This window comes from Archocentrus centrarchus, chromosome 16 (assembly GCF_007364275.1).
Source record: "Archocentrus centrarchus isolate MPI-CPG fArcCen1 chromosome 16, fArcCen1, whole genome shotgun sequence".
In the NCBI taxonomy this organism is placed as follows: domain Eukaryota; kingdom Metazoa; phylum Chordata; class Actinopteri; order Cichliformes; family Cichlidae; genus Archocentrus; species Archocentrus centrarchus.
The window spans coordinates 1,347,474-1,369,790 of record NC_044361.1 but is presented as its reverse complement, the minus strand read 5'-3'; the positions used below and the strand labels follow the sequence as shown (position 1 = coordinate 1,369,790).

At 43.3% G+C, this 22,317-nt stretch overlaps 1 protein-coding gene across 3 annotated transcripts in view; it reads left to right on the top strand.

Annotated features, from left to right (window-relative positions):
- Nucleotides 1–13,732, top strand: part of mtmr11 (myotubularin related protein 11) — a 40,549-nt gene extending 26,817 nt beyond the window's left edge. For all 3 annotated transcript variants that reach the window (XM_030750101.1, XM_030750099.1, XM_030750100.1), the window contains exons 7-17: nucleotides 857–1,004; nucleotides 1,312–1,399; nucleotides 1,778–1,866; nucleotides 2,971–3,098; nucleotides 4,931–5,009; nucleotides 5,257–5,327; nucleotides 7,699–7,871; nucleotides 8,231–8,401; nucleotides 8,661–8,879; nucleotides 9,394–9,714; nucleotides 12,881–13,732. In XM_030750101.1, coding sequence (XP_030605961.1) covers nucleotides 857–1,004; nucleotides 1,312–1,399; nucleotides 1,778–1,866; nucleotides 2,971–3,098; nucleotides 4,931–5,009; nucleotides 5,257–5,327; nucleotides 7,699–7,871; nucleotides 8,231–8,401; nucleotides 8,661–8,879; nucleotides 9,394–9,714; nucleotides 12,881–13,333 — 1,940 coding nt within the window. In that variant the 3' untranslated portion in view covers nucleotides 13,334–13,732. The remainder of the gene's footprint in view (nucleotides 1–856; nucleotides 1,005–1,311; nucleotides 1,400–1,777; nucleotides 1,867–2,970; nucleotides 3,099–4,930; nucleotides 5,010–5,256; nucleotides 5,328–7,698; nucleotides 7,872–8,230; nucleotides 8,402–8,660; nucleotides 8,880–9,393; nucleotides 9,715–12,880) is intronic.
- Nucleotides 13,733–22,317: the final 8,585 nt, after the last annotated feature.

Here is a 22,317-nt window from a genome sequence, read left to right as displayed (position 1 = left end):
TGTCAGCTCTTGGATAAATAATGCAAGCCCCCCCCACCCCGAAACAAGTCAGCGATGACCTACAGTTCAACTCTGCCCTGTGGGTCAAGTGTGTGTGTGTGTGTGTGTGTGTGTGTGTGTGTGTGGCTGAGGTCAGTGGCCTTGTTTCACACCATGGTGTGGTTTCCCCTCTGTGCCCATGAACCACCTCTCCACCAGGTTTCATGAAATTCAGCTTAGTAATATTTGTGTACTCTTCATGATACACACACACACACACACACACACACACACACACACACACACACACACTGATAGCATATCTCCCCTTCTGCTCTCACCTTTGTGAGAGAAGTATGTGTCTCAGCCATTTATGAGCACAGGTAGTGTTTTACACTGAGGACCTCCAGGTTCTTGTTTAAAGTACTTTTTGGGTTTTTTTGGGGGGTTTTTTGCGCCTGCTTTCTGAACAGCCAGTATCAACTTTTAATTTTAATTTTGTTCCTGTGCTTCGTCTTTATGTCCTAATAAAACAAGTAAAAATGCTTATTACAAGCTTATTAAGCCCAGCATCACATATCTAAGTAGTTGTATTTTTATTGTACATCAGTGGTAACAAAATATCTTTGGGCTTTATGTGATTGGTTGGACAAAATACAAATTCTTTAATCAGAGAAGCTAAGACGTAAAATGACCTCTTAGTTCTTACTGAGTTCTCAGAAGAAGACAGTTTAAATCCTGCTTCCCATAATGGGAAATATGGTGTTTATATAAAATATGATTCAAAGCAGTCACAGTATCATCACGCTGTACCTGATCTTGTCTTCAAAGTGCTGCAAGCATCGAAACGAGCGTTTGAATCACTTTCTGCCTCTAGAAATGAAGCAGTTTCTAAGCAACCGCCGCCGAGACGCCCACATGAACTGGTTTGAATCTGCCTCGGACTGGGAGCAGGAGCTGGAGCGGTGCGGAGCCACAAGCTGGAGGGTCAGCACAGTCAACGACCGCTTTGAAATGTCAACCAGGTACATGTCACCAAACGTGCAGCGATGGCGCTGACCGAGCGTGTAATGATATGAAAGCATGAGTTTATTTTTGGCAGAAACACATTTCAGGAATGTGTGAGTGTTTGCTGCTCCTCGATAAGAGACTGTTTCCATAGCACTGTTCTGCAAACACAAAGGAAAGTGAGAAAGCTGAGGATACGCTCCTTCTAAAGGGCCACTCAGTTTTTTTAATAGAAAATGACTCATCCATCTGCCAATATTTCTGTAAATGTGCTTTTTACATCCTGTCAGTAAAGCTGAGTATTTTTTCTCTGGTTCCCGTCAGCCTGCCTCGCTTCATCGTGGTCCCACAGAAGGTTTTAGACACCGAGCTGAAGAAAAGCTTCGCCCACTTCAATGAGGGACGCATCCCTGTGAGTGCTCTGGAGACACGCTTTGGTTTAAATGATCACTTCCTGCCTCTCGGGGTTCATCAGGTTCTGGGAAGTTTTGAAACTCAGAAGCTGAAAACGAACTGAGAGTCAAACGTGTGGCGTTCGCTGTAAAGCCGAGCTGCTTCAGGAGACATCGACTGTGTCCAACAGCTGAAGAAACTATTCTCTTACTCTGCTGATAAACATTTAAAACTGCTGCTGTGTGTGTGTGTGTGTGTGAGATATCAGAGTGATCTCTTGCCTGCCGTCATGTGTCAGTATTCCCTGCTTATTAGCATTCCTGTGAGATAAAGTGTAGGATGAATGCAGACGCAGTAACGTGTTATTACAGAGGGTGAAACTGTGTTTGTGTCACAGCGCTGGAGTTGGCGACATCCCAGAGGCAGCGATCTACTGCGAATGGCCAGCTTCCAGAACAACATCTACCACGAGAAGGATGACATCAGGTGTGTGTGTGTGTGTGTGTGTGTGTGTGTGTGTGTTTGACCACCCGCACTTCAGACTGAACTGTAGGGTACAACTTTGACAGAGTAAAGTAGATGTTACAGTAAACTAATAACAGGCTGCCGGTTGGACTCCAAAGCTTACGGTTTGGTCTCGATTCTGAGAACACCTGAATGACCCGCGTTCAATCTTTTTGTCCTTTGGTCAGACTGCACATATTCAGTAAGTTTACATTTAAAGATGCTGAGACTCATATTTATACAACCATTATCTTTGACTTTAGCTTATCTGTGTGCAAACCTGCCACAACAGTTTACCAACAGCCAATCAGTTGTCAGCATTAAACTCTTCCACAGATGAACCATCTTTTGGCACTACAGTTACTTTGTTTCCATCGTCCTGTAGCGAACATGCAGTAATGTGTTCGGTACTTTTCTGAACACAAAGAGCAAGTGAGAGGCGCCGCAGGCCTCGAGGTGAGTGCTGCCGACTTGGGAAGCAGCACGAGGCTGCAGGTTAATATCAGCCCACTGCAGCATGAGGACACATGTTGCAGAATCATGTTACACTAAACGTTTTGTAATTTTTTAAATATTAGTCTCCACCACTGTGGCTTTTCTCATCTGAGCTGAAACATTTGAACCAGTTGTTTCTTTTTGGGGAAATATTATCAGTCTGCTGTGGTTACAAAGATCCATATAGATTCATATATTTGATGTTGTGCTTTTGGTGCTATGTAAGGTCAGGGGATTGGATTGGTGTCTATCAATGGGGATATTTTTTATTTTATGTATGAATGCATTGCCATGGAGACCTTTTATGTCCTTTTAGTGTGAAGTGCCCGTGTGGGAGCCTCCGTTCCTGCGTCTGAGCTAACTGCTTTGGTACTTTGGCTTTTATAAATCAGGCTTCTTCTTTTAACCTCAGGATTTTTTTACTCGTTTTTTATTTTGTTGCCCTTGTGAAGCTATTTTCTGAACCAAATCCTCCGACTCTGTCGCCGTTGTCCATTTATTTTTGTTACATTTGTCACGGGCGCTGTAACAGAGTAAGGCAGGCTTGTTGCTTGTTGCCGCTGGTTAACAGCTGGATCTGCTCTTGTGTAGGAACCTGGAGATGATCCTGTTTGGTTGCCAGTCCTCATTGTGTGTGGTGGTGGAGCTGGGCGAGGAGCTGCCCTCGCCGGCCGACATCCAGCTGGCACACGGCCGCCTGCGGGCGCTTTGTCTGGGAGGTGAGGACGAGACACAAACACGCACGTTCACACCTGAGCAAATACGTGATTACACACAACACAGAGGGGACATCACATCTGCCATCATCATCATTAATCTGCTGCTCATAAACCTGTCGGCACAGGTGGTGATCTGAGAGGTCCCAGACAGAAAGCAAAATGTATATAATCAGTTAAGTTTAGTATTAAATGGATACATTTGATGGATATTTTATTTGACTCTTTGTGTGTCACACTTGCATCTTTATTAGGAAATAAGCTGGAAACATCAATAGTAACAAAAGATTCAGATTTTGTCATTTATAATTCTTCAATTCTGTTAATGTTTTTGCAGCTCTGCTCTGACGTTGCCCTTTTGAACAATGCAATTAGCTTTTCTGTTAATATGATTTCTTCAAAGATCGTTCAGCATTGGTCCTCAGTTAGCCGTACGTCCCCTTTTTAGCTGCTATTAAAAGCATTATAATAAAAAAAATGTCACTTCCAGTTAAACTTTAGAGATGAAGCTTTAAAGGATAAACAAATAAATATGAGCTACATCAAAAGATTTTTGTGTTCTCCAACGTTTCGAGGGCCTCCTTAGTTTTCTGGTTCGTACTTTTCGTGTTGTGTTCAGCTCACAGACTTTATGTGAGTGTTGGATGGAGCTTCTGGGTCTGAAGAGTGAAGTCAGTGTGAAACTTGTTCTTCCTTTGGTAGCTAATAAAAAGCCGATGTATAGAAGTTCTGCTGGTTTAAAGACTTATTTAAACCTTTAAACCTACTTATTTAAGCATGATTATCATTTCATAAATTATGACCCCCATTCTGATACAAGTAGGTGATAAAGCTTTATTCTCCTTTGTAATTAACAAGTCACGTCTCAGATAGATCAGCCCCTGCTGTCACCTCTGTTTCAGACGGCCAAAATGCTCCAGTCGAGGCTTCGAGTCAGGCCGTCACTGACCATAAATATCTGTCTCTGATAAACACTGTCATTATCTGACATGTCAGCATTAAGCTTTTGCATTTCTCTTGATTACCTGAGTTCTTGTCCTGCAGTGATTAATGATGATGATTTAGATCACACCCTGGTTTCTTCCCTGTAGTAGTTAAACTCCTGTGTTAAACGGCTGTTTCGGGTCCTCCTGCTCAGATGAAAACAGGCTTTGTGAGACGTCCTTTTACATGTGAGCTCAGGCAGCACATTCCACTAGGAACAGACGACAAAACCCACAGTGGGCTCAAAATACGGGCCCGGGAATGGAAACGCTGAGCCATCTTTCTATGACACACACACACACACACACACACACACACACACACACACACACACACACACACACACACACACAGAGGAGCCGATTATCGTGGTTCACACATTTGTCAGCTCAGTGTTTTGTCTTTGGTGAGCGAGCTCGTCACCGTTCAGACGATTACTCTGTAAAAACAAACTCTGACTCGCCTCCATCACAGAAAATTAAACTAAGCTCTGAGGATCATTTTAACCTTCACTTCCTGTGTGTTTATGTGCATTTTACGCTCAGGGTCCCGTTTTAGGAAGGAGGTTATGATCAGTGTAATATTTTGATGGTGTCTGTGGGAGTGACGAATACACAGCAGTGTCACATTTACTGATTCTCAAATGACTTTCATTAACTTGATGATTTTACATGATTTTGTAAAGGAATTTAAAACGACGTATTTAAGACCTGATTTCACGTCATCGTCTGCTGCTGTTAAACCTTCAGCTCAGATACTGTGTCTGATTCCTTATTCTGAAACTTCATGCGTTTGTACTTGTGATGGTGTCTGAATATGATCTCATGCTCTTTTCCTCTTTGGGCCTATAGATATCTCTACATCCGTGTCTGTGCCTGATGACAAATGGTTATCTACCCTGGAAAGTACCCACTGGCTGGACTACACCAGGTAACAGCTCAGATTAGCAGTGTGTGTGTCATCTCTAATAAAAGGTTACCAAGCTCGTCATAGCCACGGCTTTTTGTTAAACGTGTGTCTCCTGACAGTCTAGTGTCCAAGGACTTTAAAAACCTTGAACATTTGCAGACAAAGCGAGGCCATGGAAGTTGGCAGAGCTGTTAGGTATGCTTGTTAGGTATGGCAGCTGTTTGTGTGACCACTCCTGTACATGTCACGAACCTACCTGTGTCTGCAGGTCCTGTTTGAGGAAAGCTTCAGAGGTAGCCTGCTTGCTTCGCGGTGGGCACCTGACTGTGGCGCTTCAAGGTGAGTCACGTGACTCCGGAGCCCGGCTCATATTATTCAGTGCATTCATTATTCACAGCACTTCCCTCTCGTTAATGCCGCATTAGGGCTTACCCTGAAGTAGCAATATACCGTGGACAGTCACACTCCACCGAGCCTACATGCACACTGTCAATAGGCCTCCATACGACATGCTTTTAAGGGCACATTTACACCTGCTTGCTACTGTTGTTTCACATGAGATAAGACAGCATGCAAACAAAGCATGCCTCATTTAATGGACTGGATATTATCATTGAAGATTACCTTCACACAGAGTGATTTTAAACAGGCTCTGCAGTGCTGGTCATTGTTTTGGGGAACTTCCACAGTTCTCCTTTGGCTCTGGGCTGTCCCAGTGTGATCCCAAACTGAGGTCAGGACTCTGTTGGGGCCATGCTCTCTGTTTCAGGACTCCCCTGTTCTTCCTGAAGACGCTGGCTTTATATTTATATTCAGTTTGTGCTGATTAGACACCCCAATGATGGTGATGCACAGTGGATAAAAATCTAAACACAAATGCCTTAAAGCCACAGACATGTTTTTAGTGCTGCTTGTTGGCCTCAAATGAAGATCTTCTAATTTAACCATAGCATTTAATTAATGAGGAAAAACTTTCTCTGTGTCTGTTTGGGAAGCAGCTTAATAGCTTAATAGTAGCTTAGCAGTAGCTTGGTAGTAGGTTAGCAGTAGCATTAGCTTAGCAGTACCGTAATAGTAGCTTAGCAGTAGCTTGGTAATAGTAGCTTAGTAGTAGTGTAATAGTAGCTTAGCAGTAGCTTGGTAATAGTAGCTTAGCAGTAGTGTAATAGCAGCTTAGCAGTAGCTTGGTAATAGCAGCTTAGCAGTAGCGTAATAGCAGCTTAGCAGTAGCTTGGTAATAGCAGCTTAGCAGTAGCTTGGTAATAGCAGCTTAGCAGTAGCGTAATAGCAGCTTAGCAGTAGCTTGGTAATAGCAGCTTAGCAGTAGCTTGGTAATAGCAGCTTAGCAGTAGCTTGGTAATAGCAGCTTAGCAGTAGCTTGGTAGTTCTGTATTCAGTGGACCTGATTTTTGAAACTCCTTTTGGATTTAAACGTTGTGCAGCAGATCTGATGTTGCCACAGAGGCTGTTTGTGTCAGTGTGCTGTTTTTCCTGGCGTGCTGCCTCTACGGTTTGTCCTGCATAAAGACACTTTGAGATTTCATCACCTCACCAAGGAGAGCTCATTTCCCCCTTCCAGCATTATGATTTGGTTTGCAGTTAATGGAGCGTTAAAGGACGCTCTGTTAAAGACTCATTGTCTAACGTGTACGTGGACCGATCATTCTTACAGTCAGACCTGCTCTCGTGGGAAAGGAGACCGAGCTCCTGGATAGAGGCTGAGCTCTCTTAATGTTGCTTTACGTGATGGACATGTTGCAAAGAGGAGCGTGCTTGTTGTGGACCTGAGCTGTCAACTGATCAGTGCTTGGCAGTGAGTCGGATCAGGTGATGAGGAAACACTACTAGACAGGCCGGGTAAACCCAAGTGTGCTATGAGGGTGAGCGCAGTGTGTCTGGCTGGGACTCAGATTCACAGAGAGAAGTGAAGCCAACAGCTGACCTGATTTTCCTCCACAGAGGAATTCTTGGTGCTCAGCAAACAAGTTATTTTTATTTACATAAACATAATAGATGATTATCAGACAGTTACAAATAACAGGAAAATCTGTCAAATAAGGTAACAGACTCTTTATCCTTGACTTTATCCGGACCGATCATGCTCACTTTGACCCTCTTAAAGGTCCACTGAGCGAAAATCACTGCATGATGATGTTTTTCTGACTCCTGACATTCTCACCGTTTAGTCGCCCGCGAACATCAGACCTTTGCTGGCCGTCAGCCTCGCTGATTTCTGGCTGTGTGTCAAAGTGAAGTAAAACAATCCAAACAGGGAGATTTCAGAAGATCATATTTTGCAGTGTCCATTTAGATTTGACTCATTTTACAGACATTTGGCTGATTTCTGATTATCTGCTCTGGCTTCCTGTTGTACATTCATAAACACTCACAGACTCAACACTGCAGTGCTCAGACAAAGGCTATTTTCAGCTGAGGATGTTTACCGACTGCTGCTGGTCTTTGGCTTTCTCTGCCAGGCTGTCAGTGAGAAACAGCAGTCAGGCTGAAAGGATCACAGAGCCATGCTCAGTCCTCCTGCTTTTCTTTTACTCTCAATGAAGTATTCAGAGGAATGAGAGCAGAATTGATGAATCACATGCAGGATTTTGTTGGTTTTGGTTGTGTACACAAAGCCGGGCTGTTCTTCTGGCTCGGTGATCGAGTGTAGGGACGGCCTTCAGTGTGCGCTCTCCCCGTTCTGCCGTTACAGAGGTGGAGGACCGGGACATGAGCTGCGTGGTGTCCAGCCTGGTGCAGGTGATGTGCGACCCCCACTGTCGGACCCAGTATGGTTTCCAGGGCTTGGTGCAGAAGGAGTGGGTGATGGGGGGGCACCGCTTCTACAGCCGCATCAACTATCACCGTGACAACGACAAGGAGGAGGTGAGTGGCCACGTTTGACGCCTGAAGCGTATTCTGCTGTTGGATTGGTTGTTGTCTCACCATGTGGCAGTTTACTGAAAACCCAGTGCCCTATGGCAGATGTGACAAAGCCACACTTACTAAAACTCACTCACCAGGAGGTTGAGATGAATTTTCCCCCTAACAAACACACCCTGTTTGTGCAGAGAAAGCGAGAAGTTTCCTAAACTCTTTGTTTCTGACGTAAGTCCTACCCTTACCCTTATGCTGCTGCCGTTTCCCCTTCCTCCATCTTCTGTCTCCTGCTTAATTCATTCATCTCGACGTGTTTGTGCTCTAACTTTATTTACTCTGCTCTCCCATGTGATCTTTCCTTCCAGGCTCCAGTCTTCCTGCTTTTCCTGGATTGTGTTTGGCAGCTGTGGTCCCAGTATCCCTCTCGCTTCCAGCTGACAGAAGACTTCCTGCTGGCGCTGCACGACAGCATCCACCTGCCGCTCTTCTCCACCTTCCTAGCAAACTGCCAGCGAGAGAGATGCAAACGCTCCCAGGTACCGAACACCTGAGAGGCACTTTGGTAACCTTTCTCAATGGAAAGGCCGCTCTCCTAATAAAAATATTGATCACTTATAATAGTTATGAAGTAATTAATAAATATGTTAGACTCCATATTAAGTACAACAAATCCTGATGTGGGCAGGTCCTCCAGATGATTGGAGTGGGGAAAATGTGTTGTAAACATGCTGCACAACATTGCAGACAGCAATCGTTGTTGTAACACGCTGCACCTTCTAACCCTGCTGCACGCAGAACCTCGGGCAGTGCTACACACCTGTCAACGGCTGGAGAGACGTGCTGCATCCCGATTCTTCCGCAGATCCGTCTGACCCGCCTCTGCCCCCGGTGTGGGACTGGTCCCTGCAGTACAGCAGGCACAGGCAAAGCCACTTCACCCAGCCTGTGCCCCCCACTCCTCCGCTCCAACCGCTGCTCAATGGCAACCTCAACACCAACCCAGACACACACAGGGTGAGGCTGCCACATCTTCTACATGATGCAACGTGTCCCCCTAGTGGCCGTTTTTGGAGGTCTAGCCTGTGTGGAGGCATATCAGTAGATCTGAATATACAGTGTATTTGGTGTGGTGCAGTTTTTGATTGGGCAGCGATACTTCAGACGGCACACTGGATTCCTCCTGTGCTGCTGATGGAAAGCAGTTGCACAGATGTTCACTTGCATCTTCTTAGTAAACTTAAGTGTTTTGGGAGTTTGCATCATGCCACTGATGCTTCCTGAGGTAGTCATTAAAAAATGCAGCCACTTAAAGTGAATTGTGTTGAGCAGGTTGACCATAAGGCCTCTGAAACTGACTTTTCTGTTTATAGATGTAAACTTTAGGAAGGATGCAAATCAGTGAAAATAACTTAGAGGCTCATGGAGAAAATGTGAGATAAAATTCTAGTTTTCAGCTTGAATGTGTGTGAAAGTTCAGATTTTACCTGACTGCATATTTTCTTTCCCACCTCTGACATCTGCCGGCCAGCTGACCGACACCATCCCGGGCTCAGTGTTTCTGCTCTCTCGAGGCGCCTTCTCCTGTCCCACTAACCTGCTTCCCTGGCGCAGCAGCAGCAGTTCAGGTGTTTACAAAAAGAGCCACCGGAGGGCGCTGTCCTCTGAGAACGTGCCTGGCCTGGAGAGGCTGCTGAAAGCTTGGGCTCTAGTTGAGTATCCCCAGGCCCTCACGTCCACGTCTGGACCTCAAGGACCACTTGACCCCTATGAGCCCTTACTGCCCCTCCTCATGGGGCCCTGCATGGGCCTGTGGAGGGAGTGCTACCTCCGCGGGGCGCTCCATGCGCAGGTATGTCAACAGTCTTCTGTAGGCAGGTAGAAGTGAGTAATTAAGAATAAGCAGGATGCAATTTATCTTTAACTTCTTATTGATTCCTCATATGAAGACCACGTGAGTGTTTAGCAGTGTTTCTGTTAGAGGTTCACAGAGGCTCAGAAAGCTGATGATGCCTTCTTCCGCTTAAAGCAGTTTTTACCAGCTGATAGATTTTAGCATTTAGATCTGAAGGTAAAGTTTCTATTTAGACCTGAGTGCCAAAAAGCTGTTGGGTAATAAAAGGTAACTTGGATATTATTGACAAAGATAAACTGATAAACTCTCCGATGGACCGCTCTATTCTAGTTTAACATTTGGAACTGAAACTGCCAAAATTTTAAATAAAAAAAGCGACTTAATTACATGTAAATATGCCACAAAATGCACTAATATATAAAAGAACTGTTGGCATTAATAAAATGTTGCTGTTTTTGTTTACTTCTGATTTTCTTTATTTTGGATTTTTTTTCTTTTCTTTATTTTTCTTATTTATTATTTATTTATTTTTTATTTTTATTGTAAAATATTCACATTTTGCCAAATGTATATTTTTTTCTGCATTTTGCTTGTATATTTAATTACACACTTACAAATAATCAATTAATAAAATGAAAAAGTTGTGACTATTACATCAGTCCAACAATGGGTGAAAAGTTTACCCTTCATTTGTATAATGAAGCAGAAATATAGAAAAAAACCAGAATAAATACATTTGAGAAATTATAAATAATACAAACATAATGCAGACATAAACACACACAAATAAATAAAAAATTATCAAACAAAATGTCAAATTAAATAAAAATGTAAAGATGAAAGCAGAAATAACATTTATATAACAATCACCTAATTTTACTTTCAATATAACTGTGTAATTAAAGGCATATTTCTATAAATTTTTGACAGTTTCAGTCCTCCATATAATTATAATTATTTGGAGGTTGTGTGTGTGTGTGTGTGTGTGTGTGTGTGTGTGTGTGTGTGTGTGTGTGAGCGCACACACACGTGTCCTGGAGTGTAAGTTGGTGGCCGTGGTCCTTCCTCTCTTCGTGATTGGTTCTTTGGCAGATGACGTCGTCTCTTTGATGGGAAGATCAGCCCGAGCTGTTGATCAACATCTCCCAATATGGTCGTGGTTCAGCCTTTGTGATGTGTGTGCATCAGTCCCCATGGTGATGCTAAGAGTTGAGCGCTGTGTGGGTGGGTGGGTGGGAGCCTTCAGCTATTTTAAAGGTGCTGCAGAGAAAAAACTCTTTCCGGTCTCAGTGTTTTGTTTTGGACGCCGCATCGAGTCATTCTGAAGGTTTGTGGTGGAAATCTGCAGAGTTCAGATATAAAACAAACTGCAGTGACACTCTGGTGTGTAACACACTCAGGGACAGCAAAGCCACTGCAGGAAGAAAGCGACTGTGACTGGGTCAGTGTCTTCTGGTAGGAGGTGAATGGTAAATGCAAAGTGCTGCTGATATGCTTTTTCGTGTTTTTGTGACACAAACATGCCAACAATGCGTTTGTCACTCAAAACCTTCAAGCTTTGTTAGCATTCGTCCTGAGGCGACCTCGGTGGACAGGCCTCAGATCAGCGGAGCAGGAAGAGCAGGGAACACAACCCTTATCCCAGTTTAGCAGCACAAATATTCCAGACTGGCTTGTTTTGTTCCTGTGGAAGTTTTTTCCAAGCTAGGATGCGGATGTAGAGCTTATATGAAAAAATTAGATTTATTCAGGATTTTATTGGATCCAGCTGCTGACAGTGGAGCGTGTTCAGTCTCTCTGCATGCAGTCTGTTCATATCTGCAGCGCTGTGAAAAAGTATTTACCCCTTCCTGATTTCTTATGGTTTTATCACGCTCACATTTCAGGTCATCAAATCAATTTTAACATCAAAGATAACCAGAGTAAATAAAAAATGCAGTTTTTAAACGATGATTTCATTTGTTAAAGGAAAACAGCTCTCTGAACCTGCCTGTCCTGAGTGAAACAGTCTCTGACCCCTAAACAGCATAACTGGCTGTGCCACTGTTGGCAGCAAGAACTGAAATCACTGCAGTAAGTGGCAGTGAGTCTGTGGCCCGCTCTTCTTTGCACAATTGTTTTAGTATTTTAACTCGGCCACTTCAGAGGTCACGGCAAAGCATCTCTGTCTGATTTAAGTCACGAATTTGACTCGGCCGCTCCAAAACCTTCATTTTGACCTTTTTATTTTATTACCACCACCACGTCTGACTGCTGGTCTGATGTTCTCTTTATGAAACCCTGTGTTAGTTTCTGCAGATGTAACGGGACTCAAACCTTCCATAAAGTTCAGCTTCTGTCTCGTCAGTTCACAGAATATTTTCCCACAAGTCTCGGGGATCATCCAGATGTTTGCTGGCAGATGTGAGACGAGCCTTTGTGTCCTTGTGGGTCAGCAGTGGGTTTCTCCTCGGAGCTCTCCCATAGATGCCATTTTTGCCCAGTCTCTTTCTGAACTCTGTCCTTAACTGAGCCAAGTGAGGCCTGCAGTTCTTTATATGCTGTTCTGGGTTCTTCTGTGACCTCCTGGATGAGTCGTCAGTGTGCTCCTGGGAAGGTTCCCCACCGTTCCAGGTTCTCTCCATGTGTGGATAATGGCTCTCTCCACGGTTCTCTGGAGTCCCAAAGCCTCAGAAGTGTCTCTGTGACCCTTTCAGACTGACAGATGTCAGAGACTGCAGACCTGCAGCGATCAGGCCCGAGTGCTGAAATTAAACTCAGCTTTCCAAAAACATCGTTACTTTCCCACACAGGGCCATGCAGGTTTGGAGAGCTGTTTTATTTTAATAAATGAAATTATTATCATTATTTAAAAAATATTTTGCATTTACTCAGGTCATCTTTGTGTGACAAATATCCTTTCTCACAGCGCTGCATGCAGTCAAAGTCCTGATGTCCTGACAGACTGATTATAAATCTTTTCTAATCTAATCCAGTTTATACATGCAGATGACAGTGAAGGTCACAGATGAACTACTTTAATGCTTGGTTGATGCGTTTCAGTTTGAGGGTTGGTTCTTTGTGGAGAGCAGGAAAAATGAGTTGTTCCGATTGGAGCAGCGAGGCTGGATTTAAGCTGCTGAGCGGTGCCTGTAAGAAAAACTCTGCTGTTTTCCATTCTCAGGCATTCTCCCACCCTATTTCTGCCAACCACCTCCACCCTGTGGAGAGGCTCGCCCAGGAGGTGCAGCAGCTCAAAGACAAGCTGGCACAAGCCTCCACCAGGAGAGATCCTGCCCCGCCCTCCGTGACGGCCGAGCACCGGAGAGCCGACGCCAACCTGAACCAGAACACCAACAACGGCACCTTCCTCTTCCCGGCGTCGAGGCCTCAGAGCGCGGGCGCTCCCAGAGCGGCACCCCCGCCCATCTCTGCCAACCACCACACCTCCAGGGGCGCTCCATCCACCTCCGCCCCACCATCCAGGCCTGCTCACAAAGACATGGGTGGCAGCAGCAAGCACACATTCCTGTTTGGGCACTCTGCTGTGATTGAGGCGCACTCTGACCAGCGATACTACTCAGCATCCAATAACACCAAGCTGCCTAAGAGCAACGGGCCCTCGCTCGCCTCCTGAGATCTGGCCTTCCTCTCTCAGGTGTTCCGCCCCACGACCAGGTTACTACAACCACATCACCAGTCTGCACAGCATGAAACTGGCGTGTCCCTCACTGGGATCATGAACTGAGAGCAGACGTGTAATAACGTGTTCATAAGGTGATTATAAACATGAGACATTGTGACAGACCACAATGAACTGCAGCCGAATGAAATGATCAGTGCAAGAGCTCCTCCCTCTGCTACTTATCACCTGTACTGTATTAAATAATGTGACAGTTTTATATTTGAGAAAATATTGAAGCAAAGAGAGTGGTGGTTGAAGGTGTTTAGTAATGAAGCACACTTTGCAGAATCTGAATATGCAGCAGAAAATAAGGAGACGGAAAGCTCGTAGTTTCTATTTTTACCATCTTATCTCGGGGGGTGGGGTTTGGGGGGGTGCACTGACAGATGGGGTGGGGTGGAGACAAATGTGTTCTGGGGGTGGGTGGGGGGTCCTGCAGGCACTTCGTCCTGAGAATGGACACACAGTGGATTTAACCTCTGACCTGTGCGCCCTTAAGGCTCCACGCCTGCAGACGTTTCAGCTCTTCAGTTCATTTATTCTTTGTTGTGTGTCAACTTCAAATAGAACATTAAATTATTTGGAAAATGATCATTTCCAAAAACCCTCACTTTCTAACTCCGGGCGCTGTGACCAGAGGAATTTAGGGCATGAGAGCTATTTTGGTAGCGCTCTGCTCTCGCATCGCTCCACTCACATGCACATGCAGAGGCCTATATTCAGCTTACAGGGTCACGTTAGCCTGGATGTTTCTGCAGTTCCTGCACGATGATCATTTCAGGGCTTTAGTAATATATTATTTCTCCTTATGGGTGGTTTACATGTGGATAAGTGTGATTGTTTTGGACACGGTTTGTAGTATTTGAAAATGTTTCCATCATTTTTATGATGGATTTGAAAAAACAGAAGCATTATTCTGCTCTTTTCGACTTCCGTACCTTGAGAAGGTACCAGTGTTTGAAGCAAAGGGAAGCTCATGTCCTCCTGCGCCTGCTGGTGTTTTAGTATGCAGACAGCATTTAGGTCAAGGATTTGTCTGAAAAGCACCGAAGGCAGTATTTGTTCCTGCGCCTTTAAATCCAAACAGTTTGCATGATGTGGGTGTCGAGTAGATGTGCTGGCGTCATTCCCACGGATGAATTTGCACCATTCCTGAAAGGAATATTTTTCCTTTAAACGCAGGATAGCAGTTGTCAGATGTACGTGTGATACCGGCCTTCTCTCATGTCAAAAGGTACCTCACTTGATAGCACTATGAATTATTAAATTGCTGTAAATATTCATTATGTCAATATAAGGCACACTGACATCAGCTACAGTTTCAGAGTTTTCCAGGTGTGATGCCAATGGATTTGCTAGTCTTCCATGGAAAAGCAAACACAAGGTCATCTTTGTTCTGTTGCATGGAAGCTCTGGTTTGATCTTCTGCTCACACCTGCTGCTGTGTCTTTGTATCATTTCATGTTTTTGGTACTTATATTTGCCAGATGTGCATATTATTTTTTCCTTTTTGGTACTCGCATGTTTGTCCTGATAAATAAAAGAAAGGAAAAAGCTACCAGCTCTGACTGACTCATACACTGTTCACACAAACCTTTTATTTTTTAACAAAATAAATATTTACAATATGATCTGGAAACACTTAAAAGTAGCATGGCACTGTACAGGAAAATTAATGTTTAAAACCCAACTGCATCAAACACAGTCAGCATAAAACAGCTTGAGAATCGTGTGATGATCAGAGGAAGAGCATCCTCTGATGGAAAATGTTAAATATACAAAATATCTACTCCGGTCATGTCGTGTGCAGCTCTGATTCGCTCTCCGTAGAAAACCTGCATGTTTAAAAATACGAATGAGGTGTTTAAATACACTTTGGCCTTCGATGGATCGAAAGATCGGAGACCTCTCCGGCAGTCTATGGAGATGCGTTTGGGCACTTAAAAAAATCTACGCATGTTAGTGTCACACAATCTCAAACGTTTCACCTGATTATCACAGACAACAGAGCAAGAGCGATGGAATAAAGTAGGACGACCACGACTCCAGAGTCACAGGTGGCGATCACGGCAGTGCATTTCAGATCAATCAGGTCACAGCTTAAGAAGTCCAGAGACTCAGCAGCTTCCCCAGGTAACAGCTTCAGGTTCACCCCGATCGACTGCCGTGCTCCTTCCCTGTATATTGCTGCTGCAGGATGCTGTAGGGTCCGTAGATGTAACCGGAAGAAGACGGGCCCAGACCTCCCAGCTGCCGGATAGACTTGCACATGGGGCAGGGGTAGTCGGAGAGACCCTCGATGTCCTCGAAGGCCAGGTTGACGATCTGGTCGCAGCAGGAGTCACAGTAGAGGTGTCCGCAGGAGAGCCGCTTGAGGCGGGCCTCGTAGGAGATGCAGCACTGGCAGTGCGGCAGATCGGGGCCCAGCGACAAGGAGCCGGTCAGAGAGCTGCTCTCCAGGCTGCCGGCCTGGCTGGAGCTCAACTTAGTGGGAGACCTGAGAGGGAACAGGAACTGGATGTCAATCAGACTGAAAGTTACACTGCATTAACTCAGACTGTAAAAGGCGATTTCTTTAAATCATAGGTGTAGATTTTGGGGGGGAACACGGGATATGTGCACCATATTTAGATCACGTTTGACCCCCTGAATAAAAACATAAAGGAAGCAAAGAGCTTACACTGGAAAACTGCCAGGATTTGGTGAAATACAACCTGATGCAGGATTGTGTTTTTCTTTTACAATAAAAGCCATTTTCATCATAAACTAATTACAAAAAAAAAAAAAAAAACTACAAAATTAATCTAAGAAAAGTGAGCACCTCTCTTGGAGGAGGGCCTCCCACTTCTTATATTCCTCTCAATAAACAAACCCTGGATTCAACGAATTTTTCAGGAAACATACCAAAAATTTGCCTTTCAAACATAAAGGAAAACTTAAGAAAACCACCAGCCTATCTTTAAGTCTGATTGTACATTTTTCTTTACATAAATACATTTCCATCATAAACTGATGCACAAAATGGACCACTGTAATAATTACCATTCAAACATCTTCAGCTTTGTTGACTCAGGGCTCCAAGATTGTGCTGGTTTCTGAGTCCAGCTCAGAATTTTCTGGGTAAATTTGATCTTTTATTGAGCAAAACTGAACAGATCTTCTTTTTGAATACTATCAAGAAAAAAATCCCCAGACTGAATTAATCGGTTACACTGCGGGAGTTTGTTTCCGCCACTGAAAAAAAAAAAAAAAAATCTAACATTTTTGTTGCCATCCATAACTCGAAATTTCGAGTTAGCTCTGCGAATCCCGAAACTCCGTGAAAGAGGTCATTTCCTTGTTACCCGGAAGCAGATGATGCCAACGCATGCGCACTTAAAGTCGGATAGCGACAGGCGGATGTTAGGAGCAGTGTTTAGCAAACGAGAACAAACTGTCATCAGGTTTTGACGGTTGATACCTTTTAGCGAATAATAGCTGCATATAAGGAATCAACTTTTTTTTTTTTGGTTGGTAATTTTTTTTTTTTAATTAAAATCAACTTTATTGATAACAGTAGGTTGATAGTACAGCAAAGTCAGAGTCAAAAACAGAAAACAAAACACTAATGTCAGGAGGTTATAAAGCAAGCATAAAAAGATATAGAATAAAAATAAATAAAAGAATTGGTTGACAAAAACATTAAAGTGAATACATATTTCAGATATCCTTATGGCTTTATTATTTTTTGAATGTTCAAGTGTTGTGATATATTGTTTGTATTCCTCTTTAAAAATTAAGAAGGAAGGTTTGTAATTTGAAAATTTAGATTTATGTATATGATATGTTGTAACTAATAAGATTATGTTGCTAATATAGAACTGGTTTGTTTTATTAGTTGCACAGCTGATGCCTTCAGCCTCCTTCTTCCAGGAAACATACCTTCATGATGCTTCCTGATTGGCAGAGCTAACTCGAAACTTCGAGTTATGGATGGAATTTTTTTTTTTTTCAGTGGGGGAAACAAGCTTCCATATTATACAGAACAAACCAAAACCACAACCCAGATATAAGTAAAACCATGACAATAAGAAGAAATTGTTAATTTTTTTTATTGTAAAATGGTGCAAAGGTACAGGTAAACCAGGTGTTCACCATCTTAATACAAAGACTGATTGAAATAATGAACATCACAGCCAAAGAACTCTCTATGAAAGTTAATATTCAGTTTTGAGACCCTGGACTGATGATTTAGCATTTTTAGTGAGAAATATGAGGTCATTAATGAATAAATTATAAAATGAATCAAGTGTTTGAGTACTGTTTTGTGGTGTGATTTAATATCACGATGTTCTGGTTTAAAGTGGGATTTGTCTTAAACTAATAACCCACATTTTCTAAAAACAATTAATCTTTTGGTATTTGATGCAAAGATACCAATGCTTCTGACTGCACAGATTTAGATGTTTAGAAATGCTGCTTAATTGACCACATATAATAAGAAACCTAATTTCTTTGGGGTTTGGAAGAACAAAAACAGGCAAACTGAATCTTTTATTTGGGCTGCTGTGATTTAATGAAACCGAGCCATTAATGTATGAAAACTATTATGAGCCGTGGACAGAGAGGAGCAGGCGTGATGGGATCAGGTTTTTCCGGTGCACTGAGCACAGATTTGGTGCTGCTCTGCACACATTTGTTCCTTGGAAGAAACAGTAACTGGTAAAACAAGCCCAGGTCACGGTTGGGGTGGAGTTACAGGATTGTGCAACAACTGTGTGCTGATACTGATCTGCCTGCAGACTCACACTGAATGTTCTCGGTCAGATTTGGACCTGAGTGCACAGCTACCTGTTAACCTCATATCCTCTCATTATGGCTTGTTCTGATTGCAGTGTGTGGAAGCGCACGTAGGTGGTGCAGAAATAAAAATGGTTCCTATGAATGTTGCTGGCTGGATTCCTGAGTTGTGTAACGTGAATTGGCTTTCAGGATTGTGGGAACCTGTTGTCATAACAACTGTGAAGGACGATATTCTCCTCAGTGTTTCAGAAAAGAGCCCAAAATGTCCTCTGAGAGAAAACAGGCAGCATCAGGGACGTTTGCAGCTGCGGTTACACAATTACATGAGCAGACATACAAACGCACACGATGACAATACGAGCTACGCTGGAAAAGGACCTCATATAAACCCAACACGCCAACAGGCACCCGGATTTTAGGCTGTATCCGCTAAACCGAGGAGATTCCGGCTGATCAATCACTGCTCACCTTGATGACGATGAATCTTTGAAGCAGTCGAAGCTGAAGGCTGCAAGGATCCTCCAGAGCAGGTCCATGCCGGTTCCTCTCATGGTAACATCCAGATTTCATCGACCTGATTTCTGCCGAGCGTCATATTTTTCTTTCCAGCGAAGAGTCTCTTTAAACGGGGGGCAAACCGACACTTGCGCCACTCCGTTCTCCCTCCCCCGATTTTACGCAGACGAATGAAAAAGATGCGCCTTCGTCATGATCATCATCATCATCATGATCGTCGTCCGCGGGCGTTTGGAGGGACGTAAACAAAGCGCAGCTTTCATTTCAAGCTGCTGTGCGCGCTGCTTTCTGCTCCTGTCTTTCCTCCTCCTCCTCCTCCTCCGCAGAAACACACACACACACACACACACACACACACACACACGCCTGACCGGATCTCACCAATGAGCTCAAAGTGGAGCAGGACACCGAAATGGCCTCAAAATACCTCAAATACTGACGAGGGTTAGAAATAAACGGGCAGGCTGGTACCTGCTGTTATATTTTATTAATAATAATAATAATAATAATAATAATAATCCTGTAAAGCTACAGACAGCCCCAGTGTGTCTGTACCTGCTCCTTAATGAATATAATCTCATTACAAGTTTGATTTTAAATCCAGTTCAGTGCATTTTGGTCTGTGAGAGTTTGATTTGTAATACATTAAAATGTCTCAGTGCCTTTTCATTAAATTAATTCAAAAATATACACATGTGCAGTAACAGTGCGTTTGAAAGCTTTAAATATTTTGTATCTATCATTTGATATGTTCTTTATCCCTACACAACAATGATGATGATGATGATACTTTATTGATCCCACAGTGGGGAAATTACAGTTAACAGAACACCCATCCAAGAAGACAAAACAAACAAACAAATCAAATCAATAATTTATTAAAAATATCTTTATTTGACTTTTTATTTAGTGGTGGTGATACCGCTGCTCTGTGTGTGCTACACACTCAACCAATCAGATCGATTTATCCACAGTGACGCGCTTTCAGAGGTTTTTGTACATTTAGCTAATTTCTTATCAGTTATTACCGTCTCTGTTTTCTACCCTGTTCAGAATTTTCCAGCAGTTTTTCACGGAGACATTTTTACTGTAGTTTTGCAGCATTTGGCCACCAGATGGCGACAAATATTCATCCTTAACCCAAGTTCAAAGCCCCCCCCCCGTTTAACCAGACATTATAGGAGGGAGACAATAAAATGCAGCTGCTGCTGTTCCTTTATTGAATTAAACCTTTATTTGAGTCATACTTTATTTGTTTCCTGTTTCATGCTCCTTTAAGCCTTCAGATCAGGTGTAACAGTCAGAGATACCTGAGGTGGGCCTTGATGGAGATGCGACACTAGCAGATGAGTGGGAGCAGGATGTGAAGGCCTCTGAAAAGACCTCCGTAGTTCAGTCATATATATAGACACATCATTTTCAATATTTGCGACACATACTTATGAAAACAGCCACATGCTGCCTGATTTTGTTTCCCTTTATGCAAATAAAAACACTTCCAATCATAAACTGATGCAGAAAAGACAAAATTATTCAGAAAGGAAGAAATTCAGGGGCTTGACATTTCTTGGTGGACCCCCCCCCCCCCCCAATCTTCCAGGTAATGCTCCCCACTCAATACAAAACATGGTTTTAAAATCTGTCAGTTTTCAGGCAGAAATCTACAATATTTTCCTCTCAGATTTCCAGATTTCCATGTTTATAATTAGAACTCTGGATGCTTTAGTAGGAAAAATTAAACAATGTTCAGACGTCGTTCTGGACTCGTGTTTTGTGCTGCTTGTTGTTTTTTAAGATTGGATGAAAATGATAAATCTTTTAATCATATACAGCACTGAGGAAAAATGCATTTAATTCCAACGTGTAATTTTCAAAGAGTAAAAAAACCTTTACGAAATTTCTTCGGTTCGATAAACCTCGATATAACTGAGCTATCACTGAAGTAAATGATCCACACAAATGCAGTTCTTCACCAGAACTACATTTCTACTCTGTTTCTACTAAAAGAAAATTTAAATTCTTTGTGAAGGTTTGAGTCTTTCTGTGCTGAGCTTAATGAAGGGTTTTTAGTATTTTCACCCAGGGTAATGCTGCAGGCTTCAAGCAGCTCAAGTCCCTTTGCAGGGTTACATAAAGCCTGTGATTCCTGCTGGTGCGATTCATACAGCGTTTACTGTAATGAATTGCAGATAAGCGCTGCCAGAAGCACATTAAACCGGCCCTGACTGAGTTACCGTGTGCAGGAAATTTGATTCTGCTCAGTAATTAAATCACACATGAACTAACATTTTGTTGCAGAGCCAACAGCTGCAGACGGACACGAACATGTACGTGCTCCGGAGCTGCAGCCATCTGCCTGGACTGGCTGTGGAAAGAAAAGAGGAGCACAGGAAGACCACAAACAGGAAGTAGGAAAAATAACAGGAGAAAGAGACAAAAGAGCCATTTGAAACCTGAGCTTTGGTCCAAAGGCTGGCCTCATGATGTTTAATATGAGTATCCACCACTGTGATATGGTCATGGTCACTGATATATCTGTGGATTCTGCCTCTTTGTGTTCACTGTGTTTGTCTTTTGGTTCCTTCTTGCTCAACGTTGAAGGTTAGTTTTTCTGACGTGTCCTGTTCTGTCTGCCTTTTCCAATCAGAGCTCTGTGTATACATAATCCTGTCCAGTCCCCATGTTTCACTGCCCGCCTGCTCGTCACTGTTTTATTAACTTTGTTAATAAAACTCGTCTTTTGTTTTGCCTGCATTCAGGTCAGGTTCATGACACACAAAAGGCTTCCTGAGAGCTTTCAGCTGATCCAAAACACTAGAAACAGCTCGGTTTTCTCCTGTATTAGCTTCTCTCTCCCCCCGTTATATTCCGAATTTGAATATCTTCTCCAATACCAAGTCCTGAATGATCGGCCCCAACTCACAGTACCATATTATACTATACTAACAGAGCACTTCGCTCTCAGACTGCAGACTTCTCTGTGGTTTCAGCCAACAGGCCGCTGAGGAACCAGCTCCTAGTCTACTCCAAAAGTGCCTCTTGTCTCGTATCATCGAGGTCCAGGAATGCTGGGTAGGACTTGGGAAAAGGAGAAAGCGGTGCGCTGAGAGTTCCACTGACCTTACAGTCGTCTCCTTAACAATGTGATGCTGGATGTCCGCCATGTTGAAGTGACAATGTGCCAATTTGACTTCACCACGACGTGCTCCTCTGCTGCTGCTTCTGCAGGGCACTTCAACAAGAAGCACCGGAGAAATATTCCTTCACTACAAAGGCTGCATTTAAAGCCAAAGGCACATCCATACGGTCAGACTGACTTACAAAGGCTGCATTTAAAGACAAAGGCACATCCATACGGTCAGACTGACTTACACCCTGTGGCTGCTGGATTTACTACACAGTGTCAGTTCTGTGGGTCACAGCTGTGCACATGTACCTGCAGGAGGTTCCCTTTCAGCAGAATATTTAAATGAATTGTGCAAACATGATTTACTGATGTTTGCAGTGTGCAACTTACTGTTAATAGCTTAAAATCGAATGATGAAGAAAGCGTGTCCTACACCTGCTGTGGTTGCAAACTTGCTTCCAGGGGTGTTCATTCATTTGTGATGGGGTGAGAGGTCATCACAACAAGTGCG